At 34.1% G+C, this 20,546-nt stretch overlaps 1 protein-coding gene across 4 annotated transcripts in view; it reads left to right on the plus strand.

Annotated features, from left to right (window-relative positions):
- Nucleotides 1-20,546, plus strand: part of Gpc5 (glypican 5) — a 1,280,165-nt gene that overhangs the window by 261,670 nt on the left and 997,949 nt on the right. For all 4 annotated transcript variants that reach the window (XM_078016202.1, XM_078016204.1, XM_078016203.1 and 1 more), the window contains exon 4: nucleotides 7,184-7,317. In XM_078016202.1, the coding sequence (XP_077872328.1) occupies nucleotides 7,184-7,317 (134 nt within the window). The remainder of the gene's footprint in view (nucleotides 1-7,183; nucleotides 7,318-20,546) is intronic.

Raw genomic sequence — 20,546 nt, forward strand, 5'->3', positions numbered from 1 at the left:
ATTTTCTGTTATAGTTTAGATATGAGGCCCTAAAAGCTCCTCTGTTAATGCAGGAATGTTTGGAGGTAAATTTATTGGATTGTGAGAATTGTAATTTAATCAGTTCATCCTCATTTGAATGACTGGGTTATAACTGTTCCTTCCAGCTGGATCTCAGTGCTTATGGATGTTAGCAAAGGCAGTGTCATCTTCTCCCTGAAATATACCCAAACCTTTCAAATGTGGACTCACTCTTTCCCTATACCTTTCTTATGCCCTGTTCAGACTTCTCTCCATACAATAGTCAGTGTGAGGTTTTTAAAAGATAAAACAGTTAATATTATTGCCATGCTCAAAACCCTTCATTGACTTCAGAGCCATAGAACATACAGTTGTCCCTTAACAGAGAATATATGAAACTACATGACCTAGCCAGCTTGTCTCTAACCTTACCCCACCCCATTTCCCAGTACTCTATGGTATTCTTTAGTTGTAGTGGCCTTCTTTCTATTTGAAGATTTATTTTAACTGCATTCTCTGTGCATATGAAGATCTTCCCTGCAGTTCTATTGCTGACTTTTAACTTTGTTCCGAGCATAATTTACATACTACTTTCTAAAAGAGAACTTTCTGACCACCTACTTGAAGTAACCTATGATAACTTCACCCTATTTTGCTATCAGTGATACACTTGTAATTGATTATTATTAATAAAGACACAAAGCAATCTATTTACTGTTATAATTTTAGTTTCTCCCAGTAGAATAACCTCCTTGAAAGCAGGTTTAGTGCTGTATTCCTACCTCTTAGAATACGACCCTACAAATAACAGGCATTCAATTTATTGATCAGCATTGTAATCTGTGTTTAAACAAGAACCAAAATCCATATCTGTCTCTGGGTCCTCAGAACTTGCTAAACTAATATGTCCCTATAACCGAAATTAAAGGATATAAGAAGGAAAGAAGGTAGAAAGGAAGAACAGAAAGAAAGGAAAAAGGAAGAAGTAAGAAGTAAGGGAGGGAATGAAAGTAATAGGAAACATGGAAGCCCTTGGTCATTTTCCATATGTATTCCTGAGAACAAGGCAGTTTAGACAGGACAAATCAGCCTTTTCAGACTCCACAATCACTTATTAGTTGGTTTTTCCATTTCTCATTTGATCACAAAGGCTTTGTAGCATGAGTCTGGTAGTTTTATATAAAGGACTTGATTTTTATGAAGATTTCATGCAGACGAACATATGTCACTTCAGCTTACAAGTTGGATTTTTCTTTAAGAGTCCCGAACTAAATGATTTTGAATGAACCCATACATAAATTTAATTGATGATGATGAATAGGATTGAAATGCAGAAGCTCCCTCTGGTGGTTTAATTTATAACTATACAAAAACAGTGCAGAATGAAGACACTGCTCACAGTGGGCCCAGAGATGATTGAAATATTCTTCTTGGCTCCCTGTCCTCCTTCTTTTCCCTACCTCTCCCTTCTTCTTCTAATATGAAATGTAATTATGAGTTAGAGTGGGGACCTTTAAAATGATAGTTAGCAGAAACAATTATGGAGAAGCAACTTCTGGAAAATTAAAAGGAAATAAAGAGGACAAAGAGAAGCCAACAGCCCAAGCCTAGATGTTCTGTGCTTCCAAGTAAACATTTTTAAAATGAGTTTTCTGTACTCTTAGCTAACTGCAATGTAAATATATCTCTAGTTCTTGCAAAGTGGAAATAGCGGGTGTTTCCCTCTTTGTTAAACTTTAACCCAGCTTTATTTTCTTGTCCTGAAAAACTGGTCACTTTACACCAGTTTGGGATTCTCCAATTGATAGCATATTTAAAAAGTGGTATTATGGTTGTAATTTTTTTATCTTTTTCAAATTGTGCAGTTATTTGTACCTTGAATTTCTACTAATCACATGCATTATTTGGATGGTGGTGGTTTCATAGTTTTAGGTCATGATTACATAATCACTTATTTTCTCACTTCTATTGATTCAAACAGCTAATGCTCTTTCTTTCTCTTCCTCCATGTTTTTTTTTTTTTTTTTGCAGAGAGAAAGTACGTTAGAGTTCTGTTTCTCCTTCTGCCTGTGATGTTCCATCTGAACTTTTTACATTCTACATACATTTTGTAATTTCATCTGTTTTCATGAGTTTAACTATTGATTCCATGCACATGATTCTGTACATAAACTTGCTTTTTATCTCTAATTCATCATTTAGAACTGCCTTTTAGAAATTTCCTCATGAGGGCCTGTGGTTCTGGCTCAGTGATAGAGTACGTGCCTAGCATGTGTGAGGCACTAGTTTCTATTCTCAGCACCACCTATAAATAAATAAAGGTCCATCAACAACTAATAAAGTATTTTTAAAAAAGAAATTTCCTCCTGAGTATAGTTCTAAAAGGGAATTAACCACCCATACCAAAGCACAGATGTACCCAATACTTTTACATTTCAATTATTGGCTCTAACCCAAAAGAATGATCTGGTTACATTGTATAAAACTACCAATACCTTTAGCTTTTCATTTTTCAACTCATAAACGGAACCAACCAGAAGCCAAATTCCAGTCATCCTGCTCATCAAAGGGCTTTTTCTTCCCCTTCCTCTTATTCCACTGGTTCTTGCTGAGTTTATTCTGATATTCTCTTATATATTCCTTGTTGGGTGCCATGACTGCCAAATCTTTCTAACATAGGCTTTGACAATTCCATTTCTTTGTTCATTAATTCGTAATATGTTATCATAATTTGTAAAATGAAGTCTAAATCTAATGAACCTGGCACTTAACCAGTGTCCCTCTTTTGCTTCCAGATCTGGCTCAACTTACTTTTTTCCTAAATTTATTTTTATTGAATAAAAAAGTAAAGTCATGGATTTTATCTCTGTCTGGGAAAGTTAACAGATTTTTGCTCTTAACAAATTGCTTCTAAAAATCATAAAGTTACTGAACATGAGAAAATAAAATCAAATTTGTTGTTATAGCTGTAAAAATGACCAGTATAACATTTCTTCCTGATATTTTAGAAGTAGGTTTTAATATAATGGAGCATCAAACATGTGATAAAACACAACCTTGTTCTTTATTTCATTTATTATTTTTGTTTTTAAGGGTATGTAGAGTCATTTTTTAATGTAATTCCTGTTGATGTTTTCTCTGTTAGCACGAAGCATCCTAGAAGTGGCACAGGGAACAGCAGTCACCCTTACATTCAAGGTGCTGTAGAGTGTGCCTTTGCCTCAGCCTCTGAACCAAATTGCTCAATAATCACACATAGCACATCTGTAATTGTTGACTGTCAATTTGTAATATTCTAAACTTATTTCCTTTTTCAACTTGTATTTTTAATAATATACACTTTAAAAATAGCATTGTGAAAGATTCCTAGTCTCTGCAGATGAAAGTGAGATGAAAAATAAATTAGTTTGGTCCTTACAAAACTTTTTAGAATTATCAGTAGAAAACTTTGAGTATTTGAAGATTTGAATCGGACTGAGTGAACAGACACAGGGATGCAGTAATGAAAGATAAGTTTATATTCTGTATGTGGTGCCAAGATTACTTTGAGAATGGGGAAGCCAGCTAAGTGACAAGGAGTTGTTGAAGCAAATACTTGGAGTGGGAGAAGTGATATGGGTTAGAAGCAACTAAGAGAGTCATTTCAAGGTGAGATGGGAACTTGAAAATCAGTGGGAAGTCAGAGATGGAACTTTAAGCAGGAGTTGATAAGCATTAGGGAGGAAAACAAATTTTTTTTGAGACATGTAAGACTGATTGCAATGGAGAATGGTAGAGACCAGGGAGAAGAATAAGGAAGAAATTGCAGTATAAGTCAAAGATGAAAAATTGTCAATGTAAGTGTGAAGGTTTTTTCAATAACAAGAAGGAACTTGTATTGAAATATGCCACCCAAATTGGCTCACCTCAGGGGAGCTAAGGTGACAGGCTAATGTGCTGGTAACAGATGGTTTTCCATTCCCTTTCAATAAAGTGTGAAGCTAGACTCCCTGATAGTAAGTCAACAAATATAAGGGTTTTGAAATTCATTTGTATTTATTGGAATCTGCTATACATGCTTGTATCTTTGGATACAATCAAAGATACCTTGAGTCCTTAGTTTGCACATTCTCTTGTATTTGCAAGGAAAAATTGCAAAGGTGATTATATGAATAAAGACCCTGTGAGTCTGGCATTTTACAGCTCTCCATCGGTTTACCTAGGAAACATTCAATAACAGACATGGTTTTAGGTTCAACCTAGGAGGGGCAGGGTGAGATAAGATTTCTCTTAATTTATGACTGCTAAATGATCTTACTTTCTTGAGTTTCAAAGATGGGAAAACAGATTCATAGAAGTTCCATAACTTGCTGCAGTCTCCATGGCTAGTCATATTTAGATGATGATTGTAGATTCTGTTTTCCTTTCTCTTTGCTCCAAAATATCCTTCTAAACATCTTACTCTGGACATTTCCACTATCAACTTATATCATCTTCCCTTCATTCTTGTTACTAGGAGTTGTTGACAATGGAGATTCTTTCTCTATTTAGAACCTAGCTAATGTATTTACATTCTTCTCTCACTAGTTTTTAGTCTCTGGGATTGGAAATTGAGTCTTTTAACAACTTGGCCTTTATGTTGCCCTTACTTTTCACTTAAAGTCATTTGTCAAAGCATGTTGATTTTACTTCTATCTAAAAGGCATGACTGTCACTGGTGTAGTTCAGAACTAAAATATCTCTCCTTGGGAATGCTCAAGGAATCTGTAAATGGTTTAGTAGTTTTATTTTCTTTCTTTATTTTTTCTTTCTCTTTCTCTCCAGTACTGCTTGATGCACTTGCTAAAAACCTGCTTTGGTATTTTACTTTTCCATTTGGCAGCCAGCAGTTGCCTTTGTCTAATAAAGACATCTTCTTAGCCTAGTATTCATTGATCTGTTTCCACCTACCCTTAAAAGAATTTCCTTTTAATAATACATCTATGACCCCTTCTTACCAGATAAATAAAATTTTTTAACCATTTTCTAGATCTAACCCATGTATTCTTGTACTTCCATCTCAGGATTTTTTCTCTTTTATCATATTCTTTGTTCATTAACCAAATCAGTCTCCTAGAGCTACTGTCTTTCCCTCCTTGACATCTCTGGTATCTGCATCTTCCTTTTCATCTTCAGCCTCATTGGGCCCTCACATTTCTCTGCTGGCCTGGCCCTCATTGCTGTCATGATGATTTTTCTCTCGTGGCAGTCTTCATTTCCTTGCTTGGAAACTTGGCTACAGTCCATGTTTTGAAGCAAGTCCTTGAGCTTGGCATTCAACTCATATCATGGCATTTTCAAATCTTTCACACCATTCTTCCTTCTTTCTTGACTGTATGGTGTACTTTTTATTTCTAGATGTGCAGCTTAAGTTGTTGCATATATGTTTGTTACTCTACTCTTTTCTGAAATTCTCGCCCCTGTTTTTTCCACCTCACAAATTCTTAGTTCATCCTTTAACTTGTTGTTCAGGCATGACTTCCTGAAGCATTTTCCTGAGTACCCCAAATAGAGTTAATATACCTATTTTCTATGTAAGTGTTAGAATGTTACTGACTTTCATGTAATTCTACAGTTGCTATCATGCAATAATACAATGGTGGTTTTGCATGTGTGACTTCTATTTTAAGTGTGTGTAGGGGTGCATACCTTATTCATATTTGCATCTCTAGTACTTAACATAATGTGCTATGAGAAATATTTATTTTTAACTAGGTTGAATTAAAAGAAACCTCAGCATTTCCAAATCCAACAGAAACTCCAGATCTTTCTTTGGGTATTCACTTAGTGTGCCTCCTCTTATATCAACCCCAACTGGGAAGGATCCCATCTTCCTCTAATCCATAACATATTCTAAGCTCCATTTTTTTTTTGGCTGGGTGGGGGGCAGGTACCAGGTATTGAACTCAAGGGCACTCAACCACTGAGCCACATCCCCAGCCCCATTTTTGTATTTTTATTTAGAGACAGGGTCTCACTTAGTTGCTTAGCATCTCACTGTTACTCAGGCTGGCTTTGAATTCTTAGTCCTCCTGCCTCAGCCTCCAGAGCTGCTGGGACTACAGGCCTGTGCCACCACACCTGTCTCCAAATTTTGACACATGCTACTTGTGTTTTGATGATTGTGGATACCTTTTTCTTCTAAACTCTATGCTCTGTTAGGAGAAAATTTAATTACCTTTTATTTCATATCATTTAATATATGAACTTTGCAAATATTAGAAGAAAAATATGGGTGAAATAAATGAATAGATTCATAAATCTTGGAAAATTAAAGAAATTTAAAACTTTAGAGAAGTTTAGAATAATCTCTTTCATTATACATATCAGATAATCAGATTCAGAGATTCTGTCATTTTTTTAAGGTCTTCGCATCAAGAAAAGAAAATTCAACAAGAAATAGTTTCCTGGTTTCAGGGCAATGATTTTATGTATTATCTAGTTATGCTGCTCTGGATCTTCATGTATATAAGTTATATGAATCTTTTTGATATATTACATGGTTAATTAATTACTTAATTTTTTTCCAGTGGTAATTATGTAAATTATACAAATATATTTGCTAGTTTAGAATTTTTAAAAACAATAAATTTTCCACTTGGATAAATGTTCAAAAGACTATGATAACACTCTGGAAATCACAACAGATTAAGAGAGAAGATATAGAATGATTATAAAATGAGATATTTATATTAAATATACTGACATTTCTGAAAAAAGACCATAAGAAGAAAACTACAAAGGTGTTTGCTTTTACCCTTAGTACTCATTTTAAAAATTAGGGCATATTCAGTAGCAAATTAGTTTGTTTTAAAATCAGTACAAGGATGTGATTATTCATATTCATAAATGTAAAACATAAATATTATCTATTCATTGAATGGAAAACAGTTCAGCTTATTAATTTAGTTCTTTAATTTTGCATATTTGCATATGCATACCGTAACTCATATAAATATGTTTGTCACCATGTATCATGGTTGCCATTTTCTGCATATAATTTGATTCCCTCTGTTTAAAAACTGACAAATGTTACATGTATTATAGGTTAATATTGAGATAATAAGCAAGAACATGTCATTGTTTGGGCCCCTGTAAAACATTACATTCCCAGAAAAGCTGGAGGTTGATTTCTAACTGTCTTTTAATATTTTCTCTTTAAAAGGTAAATAAGATTTGTGGCCATCCAGTAAGAACACCTACACAAAGCCCCCCTTGTTCTTTTGATCCTAGCAAGGAGAAGCATGGAATGAAGATCTCCACAAGGAATGGTGAAGAGACACTTGCCAACAGAAGAAAGTAAGACATTTGTTTTACAACCAGAAAGAGAGAAGAAAGTAAGCCATTCATTTTACAACAGAATAGAACGTATTCATTAAGTAGACCCAAATACAGTATAGAAGAAAAAAGATCAGCGTTCATTAACTTTGAAATTCAGTGGCTGTACCTGTCCCATTAATTTGGAAGACAGATTCAGCTTGTGAGACCAATAAAAAAGTCCCTGCAGTAATGGAAATTATTCTATATTATAATATGCTAGGTATAGACACACGTGACCATTGTGCATTTGAAATGTGGGTAGTGCAACTGGTGATTGAGTTTTTTATTTTACTTGTAAGCTGAATTCTGCATACAGCTAGTGGTGACCCTACTGAACAGTGTAAGACAGAATAAATTTAAATGATGTATTATTGGGTTCAGCATTATTGAATATTTAGCATCTCTTAGAAATAGTTGGATAGAAAAGAAGTTTCCATACAGTTTACCTGGAATAGTGAAAACGGCTGTGGTAAGAACTGAGCTGGGCTTGCTTCTAGAACTCACATTTCTAAGACCATGCCCATTATTACCTCACAAATTAAAGCCTTTATTAGTGTTCCTTTGCTAAATAATTGGTACTTAAGCTGAAAAATTCTTAAAACTGTCAGTAACTGTACTTGACTGTATACATATAGGCAAACAAAAATTGTGGGGGTGGCCATTGTTATGGACTGATTGCTTGTATTAGTACTAGAATAAAGGCTATCCAATTCATGAATGGCAAGTAAAGTCCCATTAGTTCTTTAATTAAATCTGTTGTCAATTTGTCTTTGCCAATATTTTCAAGGGTAGTATATAGTAAAGTACTTATATGTAATAGATACTTACAGAAACATAGGAAATAGGATGAGGAATGAAGAAAATACATAAATGAAGATAAAACAAATAAGGAAAGGAGTAGTCAGATAAATTAGGATACTATGGCAGGAATTGAGAAGGATATTCAACTCATCCTTCTGTATCTGAGAAACAGATATGCTTGAGCATGAATATATATTAACACACACGCTATTATTGAAAAGTGTTTTTTAAACTTATCATTCCCTAAGTAAAAAAAAAAAGTTAATGTTCTCAGTTGAAATTTTCATGAAAACTGATGATACTCATTTTTTTCATTTTATATGTTAATATTGTTTTTCATTGTAGTGTGTATTAAATATAGTTACCATACAGAGATAAAATAGAATTGGACAAGTATAGTTGTTGACTTGTTTGGATTTCCCACTATGACTCACTAATTAAAATTTTTAAAAATACATGAAAAATAGACAAAAAAAGAAATGAATTTTTCTAAGTGACCATGTAGATCATTAACAAAATAACTCTGTGTAATTCATTAAAAAGTGAAGTAAAAAATGTTTATGTATCCTTAGTTACTTTTAAAAAGTGAAGTTAAAAAAGTTTATGTATCCCGAGTTAATTTTTATAAATTATTGTTAAATACATGTTAGTTTTTCTTAGGTATTCATTTTTTTAAATTTACTTTGGACAATTCTTATGAGAATACTACTAGCAGAAACTACTTTCTATAATTTAAACCAAGTCAAAACTATTAAAAGAAGGACATGGAACAAAATAACTTAGTAGTTGTTATAGTTTAATATAGTTTCTGTGGTAGCCCAGAATACTCAATTACAAAATGTGCCTATGACTTGGCCAGTGAAAATGAAGATAAAACTATATTATGTTGTCTAAAATTTTAAAATGCATTTTATAGAAATAAGTTGTAGCCTTTTCAAATTATATTTTTATAGTTTACTTTAGACTTAGTTTAAAATTTCTAGAATGATGGAATCCTAACTTAAAAAAAAATCATTTTAGGTCTTTTTCTTTCCCTAAATCATTTTAGGAAGAGTTTAACTTGTATAGCCTGGATGACATCAAAGAATTCTTTTCAATGTATGTTAATACAAGTGTAGGAGTAGGAAAAATGGCTTCCCTCCACCCTCCAGGTTTTTGGGCTGAGGTGTGAATTAAATTGACATAAGACAAATCAACCAGAAAATCTATTTTAGTTATGTAGGTAGGCATTGAAGGTCCCCAAAATATATGAGACTCAAATTTGAGGCTCCTATGGGATAACATTTAGACCTACTAAAAGCTTATGGATTCTTGGAAGTGGTGGAAATAAGTTGTGAGAGGGGGAGGGGAAGATGTATGGTGAATGGAGTTTGCTTTGTTTACTAATGATAATTTCTTTTATATATGTAAATTTTTTTTTACAGAAGGGCAGCTTTTCAAAACTACTCCTGTATCTGCAGTTTCTCAAAATATCCAGCTTGAAGTAATTGATAGCTGAAGAGTTATAGTTTTGAGTGGCATGTTCTGGTCTTCCCTAGTCATGTTTTGATATTTTGGGGTGGTATGTCATACACACAGCATAAACATTGTTGATTTATAAAAAATTTGACCAGCTTCCTTTCTTTTTGACTAGCCAACAGTGTGAAGTGATGATTAATCAACCAGTCTTTGTTATACAATTGGAATGTTTAGTCCATTTTTGTAGTCATAAATAATATTCTAGTTTTTCATAAGTGGTTTTGCTTAAGAGTATCATCTTGCTTTTTATCTTCTCTTTACTCTGTGTATTTCTCTTTATTCCTTCTTTCTTGCCTTCCTTTGAATTAAACTGACATTTATTATTTCTTATCCTTTCATAGCTTTTAGATATGTATTTCTTTATTATTCTCTTAATGGTTACCATAGGATCACAATATGCATTTTCAATTTTTAATATTTTAAATAAGGACTTGTATCACTTCGTGGAGCAATAAAGCAATTTAGAACAGATTTACTCCATCATTCTTTTTCCATCTTGTGTGGTTATATCAGCAAATATCTTACTTGTACTCAGGTTTTTACAACTCTTAGGACATTAGTTTTGTTCTTATTTTTAGATAGTCAATACTTATAATTACTCACATTTTATTCTTTCTGGTGCTACTCCTCCCATTTCACGTGTTAATCTATAATCATTTTACTTTTACCTAGTATATCTCTCATTGATTTGGGTGGGGATGGAAAAGATTGAGGATTGAACATAGGGCCTTGAACATGCTAGGCAAATATGTTACCTCTGAATTAAACCCCAGCCTTCATCGATTGTTATTATCAATGCATTCTTCTAGTTTTTGCTTGTCTGTGCAATCTTCATTATTGCAAAATATTTTCTCTATGTCTAGCATTTACAATGTTGTCAGTCTATCCTTTTTAGACATAATGTCTAAGCCAACATTAAGTTCATCACATGACATTATGTGTAAGTAGTAGGGAAAGTTAAGGGGAACCAATTTAATGAGTGAGAGTCAAGGTAGTTGATACTGCTGTTGCCCCACTCATGTGCCCTCTACCTGGCCATTTTCCTGACTGGCTGCTGTGTCCTGGCTGCTAACTCACTGCTGCTGTCTTCTCTGAGGAACTGTGTTGAACAAATCAGAGCCATCAGTATTTCTTATCTATTGCTACCGAATAAGTCATTATAAAATTTAGTGCTTAATGCAACAATAAGAAATTATTATTCTATTTTCTGTGGGTTAGGAATTTGGGAGCTGGTCAGCAGTGGGGCTTTGGCTCAGTCTCTAGAGAGATTGCTGTCAAGAAGTGTCTGGGGCTTTGGTCATCTGCAGGCTGGAGTTATCGAGTTATCTTTTCCCACAACAGTTCAGTGATGTGCCTGTTAGCAGTATGCCTCAGTTTCTTGCCAGGGTGAACTTCCCTAGAGCTGAGTGTTCTCTCGAGGTTGTGACTGGCTTCCCTGAGGGCAAGGAATCTAAGAGAGAGCCAGGCAAGGGCTGTAATTTTATAATCTAGTCTCAGAAGCCACACTTTGTCATTTCTGCAACATTCCATAGGTTATACAGCTTAGCTCTTTTCACTGTTAGAAGGGGTACACATGGCATGAAGGGAAGATTGTTGTGGTCATCTTCAAGAGAGGTTACCACCCATCTTATCTACATTAAGGAGTAGGTAGACTCTCACCTACCTCACCTGTTTGTCAGCTGCTGATAGGCAATAACTGACAGGATGTGGTGATGTAAGAGGTTTGCTCCTTTCTTAAGGTATTGAAATTAGTGCTTTAGCACTCCCTGTGATTTTTGGCTGAAACACATTTTTAGCTAAACTTCTTCTTCCCCACCCTCTCCTCTTTCCCTTACTCCCTTTCTCCAAAGAATTATCTGTCTGATTCCAAATTCCTGTCTTGAGCACTGCTTCTAAGAAATCTGAACTAGAGATGTCTGAATTTGGAAAAGTAGCTAAAATAAATACAGAATGAGTATAAACTAAGAATTTTAGTATCATAACTATAGATATTTCTTTCCATAGCACCAAATTCATAACTTTTTCTTTCCTCCCTCTTGCTCTTTTGTTCACTTTATAGAAAACTCTCTGTTAGATACATGCTTTTCTTTTGTACTAATATTTGAAAATGAACAATTTTCTTATTAAAATATGTCCTTTTATAAGACTTGTGCTAAACAAACTTCATAATGTATGTAAATCTTTCAGTTTGGAGAGAAGGGAACCAAACTGGAGTTGGATTGTTTTTGTTTTGGAGATGTGACTGTCCAGTTCAATCTTCCTTTTTTTTTTTCTATATGCATAGTGCAGTCTAATTGAAGACTCTGGATTATTGATACATGCTACTTTCAGTAGTCTCCAAAGTTGAGCAAAGCAAGTAAGAGCTACTGCTCCTTTAAACAGCTAACAACACATCACTATTTCCTCCTTTTGGGCAGAAACCAATCAGTACAGCTGTATGGGACATTGCACTCATATAGATGTCTAAACCATCCCAGGCAGAGGGATCTCCCTGTGGCAGTTCCTGTTCTCTGCTTGATTTCTTGAAGTTAGCTGGTAAGAATAAGCTATTAGCAAGCTTAAATCGGTGATAATTAGCTGTACATTATTATTTCAAAGTGGTGTGGCTGTGCCAATTAAGTGGGTAATTAGGAAAACCCCAGGACAATAAATTAAGACAGAACCTCAACACAGGGCCCCATCTGTTCGCCAGCAAGCATTCCAATTAGGCAGGCCTCTCACTGAAGAACACAGGATGAAGGGGATTGGTTACATTTATGGGTGTGTATTTGTTGGTAAGGACTGTCCTAGGTGCTTAATAAAAATAAGATAGTTTTAATACCAGGCAGAATTTTTGATGCCACGTTGGGGAGGGGAGAATTTTTTTAAAATATTGTATTTGTAATGTTTCAAACAAAATATAAATAGTTTATGGATCTTTTTCCTCAAAATTTCTCTTCAGAATTAATTGGAACATCATATCAGGCAATTCCATTTTATCCTAATGTGTTTATTAAATCATGATTTGAGTGAGAACTTTATCACTTGGAACATTAATAATTTTATTTATTGAGATTAAAAACTGAAGAGGATTCTCAAAATTGCAGAGTTTAAGAAGACAATGAGACAGGGCATCAAGAACAGTGAAATGATTAAATTGGGAGAACTTTAGCCTTATATTAAATAAGAGCACTTAATCCTATTTAGGATTATTGCTAAGATAGATAGAATAGTTTCATATAAAATTGGCTCACTTAAATACATGAATTTATAGTTTCATAATCAAATCTTATCTATCAAAATACTTTATTAATGATAACAAACTAATTTTTTTAAAAATTTTTGATATAGTACACTGGGTATATGTGTTTTTTTAAAACATGGTAATTAGTATTAAGATATACTGGGTTTAATATGATGTATCAAAAATGCAAATATTCCTTCCATGGAAATATTCATAGGTCACAGAAAAATCAACTCTTTGAGAAAAATTTAATATCACTTATAGTAGTAAAGAAAGCAATTTACAATCTATTTCCTAAAGGAAGTTAGTGCTTCTTTGAGGTGCCAATATTATTTATTACCTGTAAGTTTAATTTACTAAAATAAAGGTCATGTTCCCTTCAGTGAGAAAATTTCTGTTTAATTTAAAACAGTGCTTGGTAGGTGGTGGTGGTAAGTGCTTCCAGGGCAGGGCAGGCCAAGACAAAGCTTTTAGACAGGCGCTGAGGGAACACAAGCTCCAAGGCAGGCCAGAGTCAAGACCTACATGAATAATGAAGATCAGGACCTGCAGGGGGTCAAAAACCAGGCACACAGGAAGAATGAATGCCAGAAGGCAGAGCAAACATATGGCAAAAGTTTAGGCTAGTTCTTAACATTTGGGGATCACATATCCCACTGAGAATGTGATAAAGCATTCCCAGGAAAAGAAAGTTCATAAACAAATGCATGCAGAATTGTGTTGCATTGGAAAACAATTTGCTCCTCCTGAAATGAACATTAAAAATAAGATATATATTTTTTAAATTAATGATTTGTTTTTATATTCTATATATGTTTATGGAAAAATTAATGGCCATTTCGTGAAATATCTTAAACTAAATCCAAGTAATTCAACTAATATTAAATATTATTATCTTCTTCTGAAAGGAGTGACAACTTTAACTGCTTGTTATAAAATATAATCTAAAATTGTGATTGACCTTATATGAGCCTATATGCACATAGTTTGGTATCCAACAGAATCCCACTTTGTGCTTTGATAGTGACAGGAACCAAAAATTGTAGAAATCTTGTGTAATTATCATTGGCTACAAATAGAACTTTAATAAGCTTGCTGGCGTAGATAAGAAGAGGTTTTTTTCAGGAAGCATGAGATTTATTATAAATTCTTCAGGTTTCACCAGTGTTCCATAAGGCTTTGGTTCTCCAGTTAAATTGTGATGTTGGTAATACTGAGGCTGTCAACTTTAGGATAATGTGAGTAGAAGTAAATCTTCCTAAATTTCTCATTACTGAAAGATTAGTAAGATACGTATTTTCAAGCTATAAGAAGAATGGTTTTTAAATTGGACAGTTTTCAAATGGGTTCTGCACAATCCTTCTATTTGTAAGTAGCAGTTTTGCCAGATGTAACAAGAGCTTTCAACAATGTTCATAATGGTGACTAAGGTTATCTCATTTAATGACTCAAAATATCTCTTCACTGTAGAAAACAAACTATGAATGAAGTTCTCCCCAAATAATATGCCTGAGAGTATATTTTCCTCAAAAAAAGGTGGTTGGGTGGGTGGGGGTTGGGGGGGATGGGAAAGCCAGTAAACATCTGCAGGATTGAAAAGAAATTAACATTTGGCTACCATTTTTTTTCTACTGAAATTCTCAAAGAGGTGAGGAGAATTCAAGGTACACGACATAGTGAAATTGATTATTTTTATGAGTATATAAAAATTATATCAGAATGTTTCATAGAATCTATGGGAGCTGATAAAACAAGATGTTAAGTGAAGCTTGTTCCTTTTACTAAAGTAGCCAAATTAATTGCATTGGAAGCATCATGGGTCCTTGATCTACATCAAGAGTATCAAGCACTCTCTTCCTCTTTTATTCTTTTGCATGTCAAAGAACATATCCAACATTTTAAATCTACCAGTGCCTTTGAAATATAGATTGTAAGTGGTAGATTTCCTGACCCCAAAGCCCATTTTTATATTAGAGTCCAGAGCCACAGGTATTTGAACTAAAACAGAGAAAGTATCTGAAAATATGCATGAACACTTCAAACCAGGTAAATATGTCCATCAATAAGATAAATTTTTGGATGCGCCCAAGCATACCTGATTATAAGAGCAAAATCGAAAAAGAAATAGGATGAAGAAGTCCATTCATTATTAAAAAGAATATATTTTGTTATTGTTTTTCTTATCCCAAGAGGAAATACTAAACATTGTCCAAAATATATTCCTGTTCCCTAAGTCATGAAGTTTAGTTTTAAAACATTAGTAGCCACAAAAAAAAATCTTATTGTAAAAAAAAACTTTTGAGATTTTTACCTAAAATACTGAATTGCAGAATATAAGTTCTCAAGAACGATTCTTTGTATGAATGACATGCTTGAAAATCAACACATTTGCAAATACCACATTTGACTTAACCTTCTTGCTGGTTTTGACTTAATCATGAAAAAATAAAATCAATAGAATACTTCTTTAAGGTACTAGGATTGAGCAATTAAGTATTTGAATTAAAATGAACAAAAATGTTATGAAATAGAGTAATTATATCACATCTCTTTTAAAATACATGTTCAGTTTACTACTATCTGATATATTTTTTAATCTTGAACATGTGGTCTGGTATTTATATAAAACAATAGGTTAAAGACTTTGTTTAAAGTCCTTTTTTTAAATGAAGAAAAGAGTCAGTTCTTAATTTTAAGGTACTTTTTTTTTTTTTTTTACATCATGGAACAATGATATTAGAACAAGTTTTGAAAGCCTAGTTTTGGAAGTAGGTTGAAATCACCATAGAGAAGGATCCCTTCAGTTTTACTGGGACACTAAATGGTAACATGTTGGGTTTGAAAAGCCTTTGAAGAGGGCCGACTGGAAATATCCTAATTGTGCAGGTGGCTATGAACTTCTAGCTCAGGACTCGCATAAAATTACCAGAAAGGGCTAGAAATGAAGCACCTGTCAGAAATGAACTCTCTGCCAAGGATATCAAGGATATTAGTGAATTTCATGGGCTTCTTTCCATTTCTCTTTTCCATTATTTTCCCTCTTGCTCCTCAGCCTACCACCCATTCTTAACCCCTCAGCTATGCTGAGAAATCACAGTCAATCCTTTAATGAAGGAAAATCCTGTCATGTGAACAAGACTTCCTCTGAAGAAGGAAAAACCTGGAATCACTTAACCAGAAAAGAAAAAAATTCTTCTCTCTGAAAATGGTGTCGAACCTTAGGTCACAGTTCCCATAATGAGCAGTGAGTTCAGATGAGGTTCAGAGAGCAGACTTCATGAATTTCTCTTTCAGAACAAATACTTTTTTCCTTTTTAATCAAATATAAATGTAATATGTTTGAAACACATTTATGTTTGTGATAAATGTGCCTGGTGCCATATATTGCTCCCATGATGAATTCTCCTACTCCTCCCATCTCTCTGGGGCTAAGAAACTTGACTTCAACTCTCCCTATACCTCATCTAATTCCATAAATTTAATTATTTTCAAGCATTTACAATGAGGTCTGTTACTGCTATAGAATAGAAAGCTAAAAATATTTTGTCAAATAGAATATCTTAGGTAAGAATAAAGTTAAATGATTAAATATAGATTCAGAACTGCAAGAGAAAATAGCTCTTATCTAGAAACATGTAATTATATATTTCCTCTGCTGAGCAGGAGACTGACATTTTAAATGTCTACTGTTTGACAGCTGTGGTCAGACATCTCTACAGGGTTGAGCCTGCTCATTAGTGCCACATTAACCTTAACTTTGCCTCAGGCCATTAACTAGCAAACTGCACATTTGACCTTTGTTCTACAGATATTTTCAAACAGTGCGCTAGGCCCTGCTTTTAATTTGGGTTCTGTATTATGTGTGGACTGACTTTAAGAGTAGAAAAAAAATCAATACATGTCATTAAATAAAGAAACATGTGGTCTGAGACATTCCATAGAGAAAAGCTCCATTTGAAAATAAGATTCTTCTCCAATACGTTTTAAGATAATTAGCCTTGGTCAAAGTTAGAAATAGTCTCTTTTGTATTGTAGTCAATGGGAAAAAAAGGAGTGGAAGTACAGTATGTGACAATTTATAAATGTTTTAAATGAAACAAATTGCTACTAGTTGAGGCCATTAGATGGAGAGGTGTGCCTTTTGAAGATAGCTGTTTCCAGAAATGTCTTAGGAAGTATAACATAAAATCAATTGTAGATTATTGCCACATGCTTAAAGGAGAACATCTCCCTAGAAAATCAGCAAAGTTTGAGACTTTGCCACTCTTCAAAACATACCTATGAGGAGTATGCTAGTCTTATAAATAAAAACCCAAATTAGTTTAGTGAAATATCTTGTTAGACTATGACTGTTACCATATTCAGTTTATGACATAGTATAACAGCTCTATACACATAAGTGAGACCTATGTTTGTTAACTTGAAAGGAATTCAGGATATACTGTCTAGTGAGAAAATTCCTGTTTTCTCCATGTATACAGTTTGGTACCAAGTTTGCAAACCCAGGTCATCTATAAATCTTTGTCTTTTTATCTTTAGATCTTAGTGTCTGTCTCCCCTGTCTGATTGCTTATCAGTGTGCATGCAGAGAAAGCTGAGGAAGGACAAGCATCAGACTGTTGACATGGTTCCTTCAGGAAGAAGGGTTGGAAATACTATGGAGAGACACATAATAACCTACTCTTCATGTACTTTTAATTATTTTACCACTTGGTAGAAGATATGTAACTTTTAAGTTAAAAATAAAGTTAATGATAAGAGTAGAGCCAATTGAAAATGTTGCTTAGTTATACAGTAGTAACTGGGCAGTATTATGTCAACAGACCCAGAAAGGACAACTTCAGGGTGGGTTTCATTTCCTTCTTTAATTTTTTACCATGTAATATGTCAGGAGACCTTTCTGGCATTGTTGGCCTCAAGGGCATGGGAAGCAATGAAGCAATAACTATGCTAGTCCATGTTTCTCCCTTGCCTTTAGTAAGCTCAGGGCAAACAAGGCTGCAGGCTATGAATGAGCAATTGTGCTGAAGCCTTTTTATTCTTTACTGTGCTAGCACAGTGCACAAAGATGGTCATTAGCCAGTGATTAGAATTTACCCCACTCCCTGCTTCCTGCATTGGGCATTTTTAGATGGGTCAAAATATATAGATCACTTGTGTCTGAACATACAGCATTCTGTAGACTTTGGCAAGAAGAGATTCATCTGTTTTCTATTGTAACAACCCAAGAACAAGTGTTTTTGTTAAAAAGAATAATTTACATGAAAATTTAAGGACAGGTGGAAATATTTTCTAAAGATATTGCTAAGATATTTCATTTTAATTAATTAGCTAATTAATGAAATAAGATATGGAGGTCTGCGTTGACTAAATTCCTGACTAAATAATAACTAGTCAGAATTTTCTTTTGACTTCACTGATTTTCACTTTCCTAATTTATAAAATGAAAGGTTAAACAAAATCATTGGTTTTGAAACTCAGCTCACATCAGGGTCCTGAAGGAAGCATTCACAAGACCCAAACTCTTGAATCATTCCCTAAATCAATGAATCTGAATGTCTGAGAGAAAAATCTAGGCATACAGTTTAAAATGTTTTCTTAGTGGTGATGTGCAACTAGGACAGAGAGCTGCTGGAGTGGATGATCATGGATGATCCCTTAGGGATTTAACTCTGTCTCCATACATTACATCTATGATGTATTAATTATAATAGCTGTATCACACAGAGGTGCAACTAATGTGCCACCACATGTTAATTTCAACATCACATGTACATGGACGCTGTCTTGAAGTAGAGTCTGACACAGCTTGCAATACTGCCTTTTAGATTTTTTTTCTCCTCTTTTCTAATCAACACTCTAGGAAGGTCTCTAGTATTGTTCCACCATCTAGGAATAGCTCCACTAGTATTAAGTTTCAAAATCATCCGTACTCTAAAGGTATCATAATTTTTAAAAAAATATGTACTTTTCTAGGAACTTATAATTTTAGAGGTTGATAAAAACTAAGACTGCAAGAATTTGTATGTGTGTTGGGTACCAGCTATAATCCAAACCCTGGAGAAATGAGAACAATATGGCTCTTGCCTTGAGAGAATACATCTTCTACTCAGGAAGACAGACTCACATGTAAAGGAATAATAATATCAGAGAACAAGGATGTGAGCAGACAAGTGCAGGACCAGAAACAGGGATGAACTCACAATGCTGCACAGGTTGGTCAGGGAAGAAGTTGGAGAGAAAGTGAGATTTAAGTGAGATCTTGAAGGATGGGTAGAAAGACAGAGTAGGAGGAGAAGGCAGTTCTGGATGGAGGAAACTGTGTGGGCTAAGCCTGGAAACAGGTTCAGTAAATACTGAGACATTTTATGAAATGTGTGTAATATGGTTTTTGCTATAGTGTGTGGGGAGAAAGAAGGAGGACAAAACTATGGGCAAGGAGACCATCTGTTATACTTTTGCAAGCCCAAGTAAGAGTTTAAGTTTTTATATGGATCTGACACACAGACTTCAAGTAAATACTGAGACTAGGAACATTTTCTTCTTTTCCTTTAAATATTTTTAAACTATTACTCTCAATAATTATGTCTGATTTCTGTATTTCAAGAACAAAATAAAAATCTGTCACAAGTAGTACAGTTCTTGAAGGATAATTAGCTGGAACTTCTAATATCTTCCTGCATTTATTAGGCTCCAATTTTAACTGGAAATATTCTCATGATTGTGGAAAAATAATTGTATGGTTGTAGTCACTCTTCTAGTACTTAATTTTAGAATCATCTTAAGAATATAAGATTATATTCACTGAGACATTTCAGCTAAAACTGGGAAAGGAGTCATGTATGTAGTAAGATGAACATAGATTTGGGAAGAGAGGTATGAATTCTGGTAATAGACCAATATTAATTGGCTCTGTGGCAGTAGTTAAGGCTTTCAGTAGTCCTCTCTAAGACTACTAGTATTCTATTTCCTCTATTCTCTCTATATTGCACCAATTCAATTATTTTTTTCTACCTGTCATATAGATTCTTTTTGGTCTTTAAATGCAACCACATTTTGCAATGCCCATCCTGATTTTTTGGTTTTTGTTTTGTTTGTTTTGCGTGGAACACTGAAGTGTTACCTTGTTTGTAAATATTTCCTGATTCTTCTCCTGCCTAAACCTTGGTACTAACCACATTATTCTTGTGGATTTTCATCAAAGTATATATTCTTAGAAAGCAGGGACTGTCTTGTTTACTAGTGAATTCCTAGTGCCAACACTTGGGATTGTATCACACACCAAATACCCAGAGCTGGTTACCCAATCGTGCTTAGTATTTTGTGACAAAAACAGGATAGCTGATTATTCATAGAATGAGTAGAAATATTCTGAGTTACCATTCAGAGCAAGCATATGTGCAAAGGTATGAAGATATTTGGGGGGAATATCAGATACCTTTCCTTTTTTATGGGACCTACAGTATGGCTTTAGTTACTGCCGAAATTGAGATGAGAAAGTATCTTAATATGCCTTTCTAAGAAGTTTGGATTTCATGCCTTAGAGAATGGCCATTGATTGGCTTTTAACAAGTGAGTGACAGGCTCAATGGCATATTACCTTTGAATTTTAGAAGGAGATTCTCATTGAGAATGGGAGGTGGGAAGAGGTTGGGGTTGGAAATAT

This window comes from Ictidomys tridecemlineatus, chromosome 6 (genome assembly GCF_052094955.1).
Source record: "Ictidomys tridecemlineatus isolate mIctTri1 chromosome 6, mIctTri1.hap1, whole genome shotgun sequence".
NCBI lineage: Eukaryota > Metazoa > Chordata > Mammalia > Rodentia > Sciuridae > Ictidomys > Ictidomys tridecemlineatus.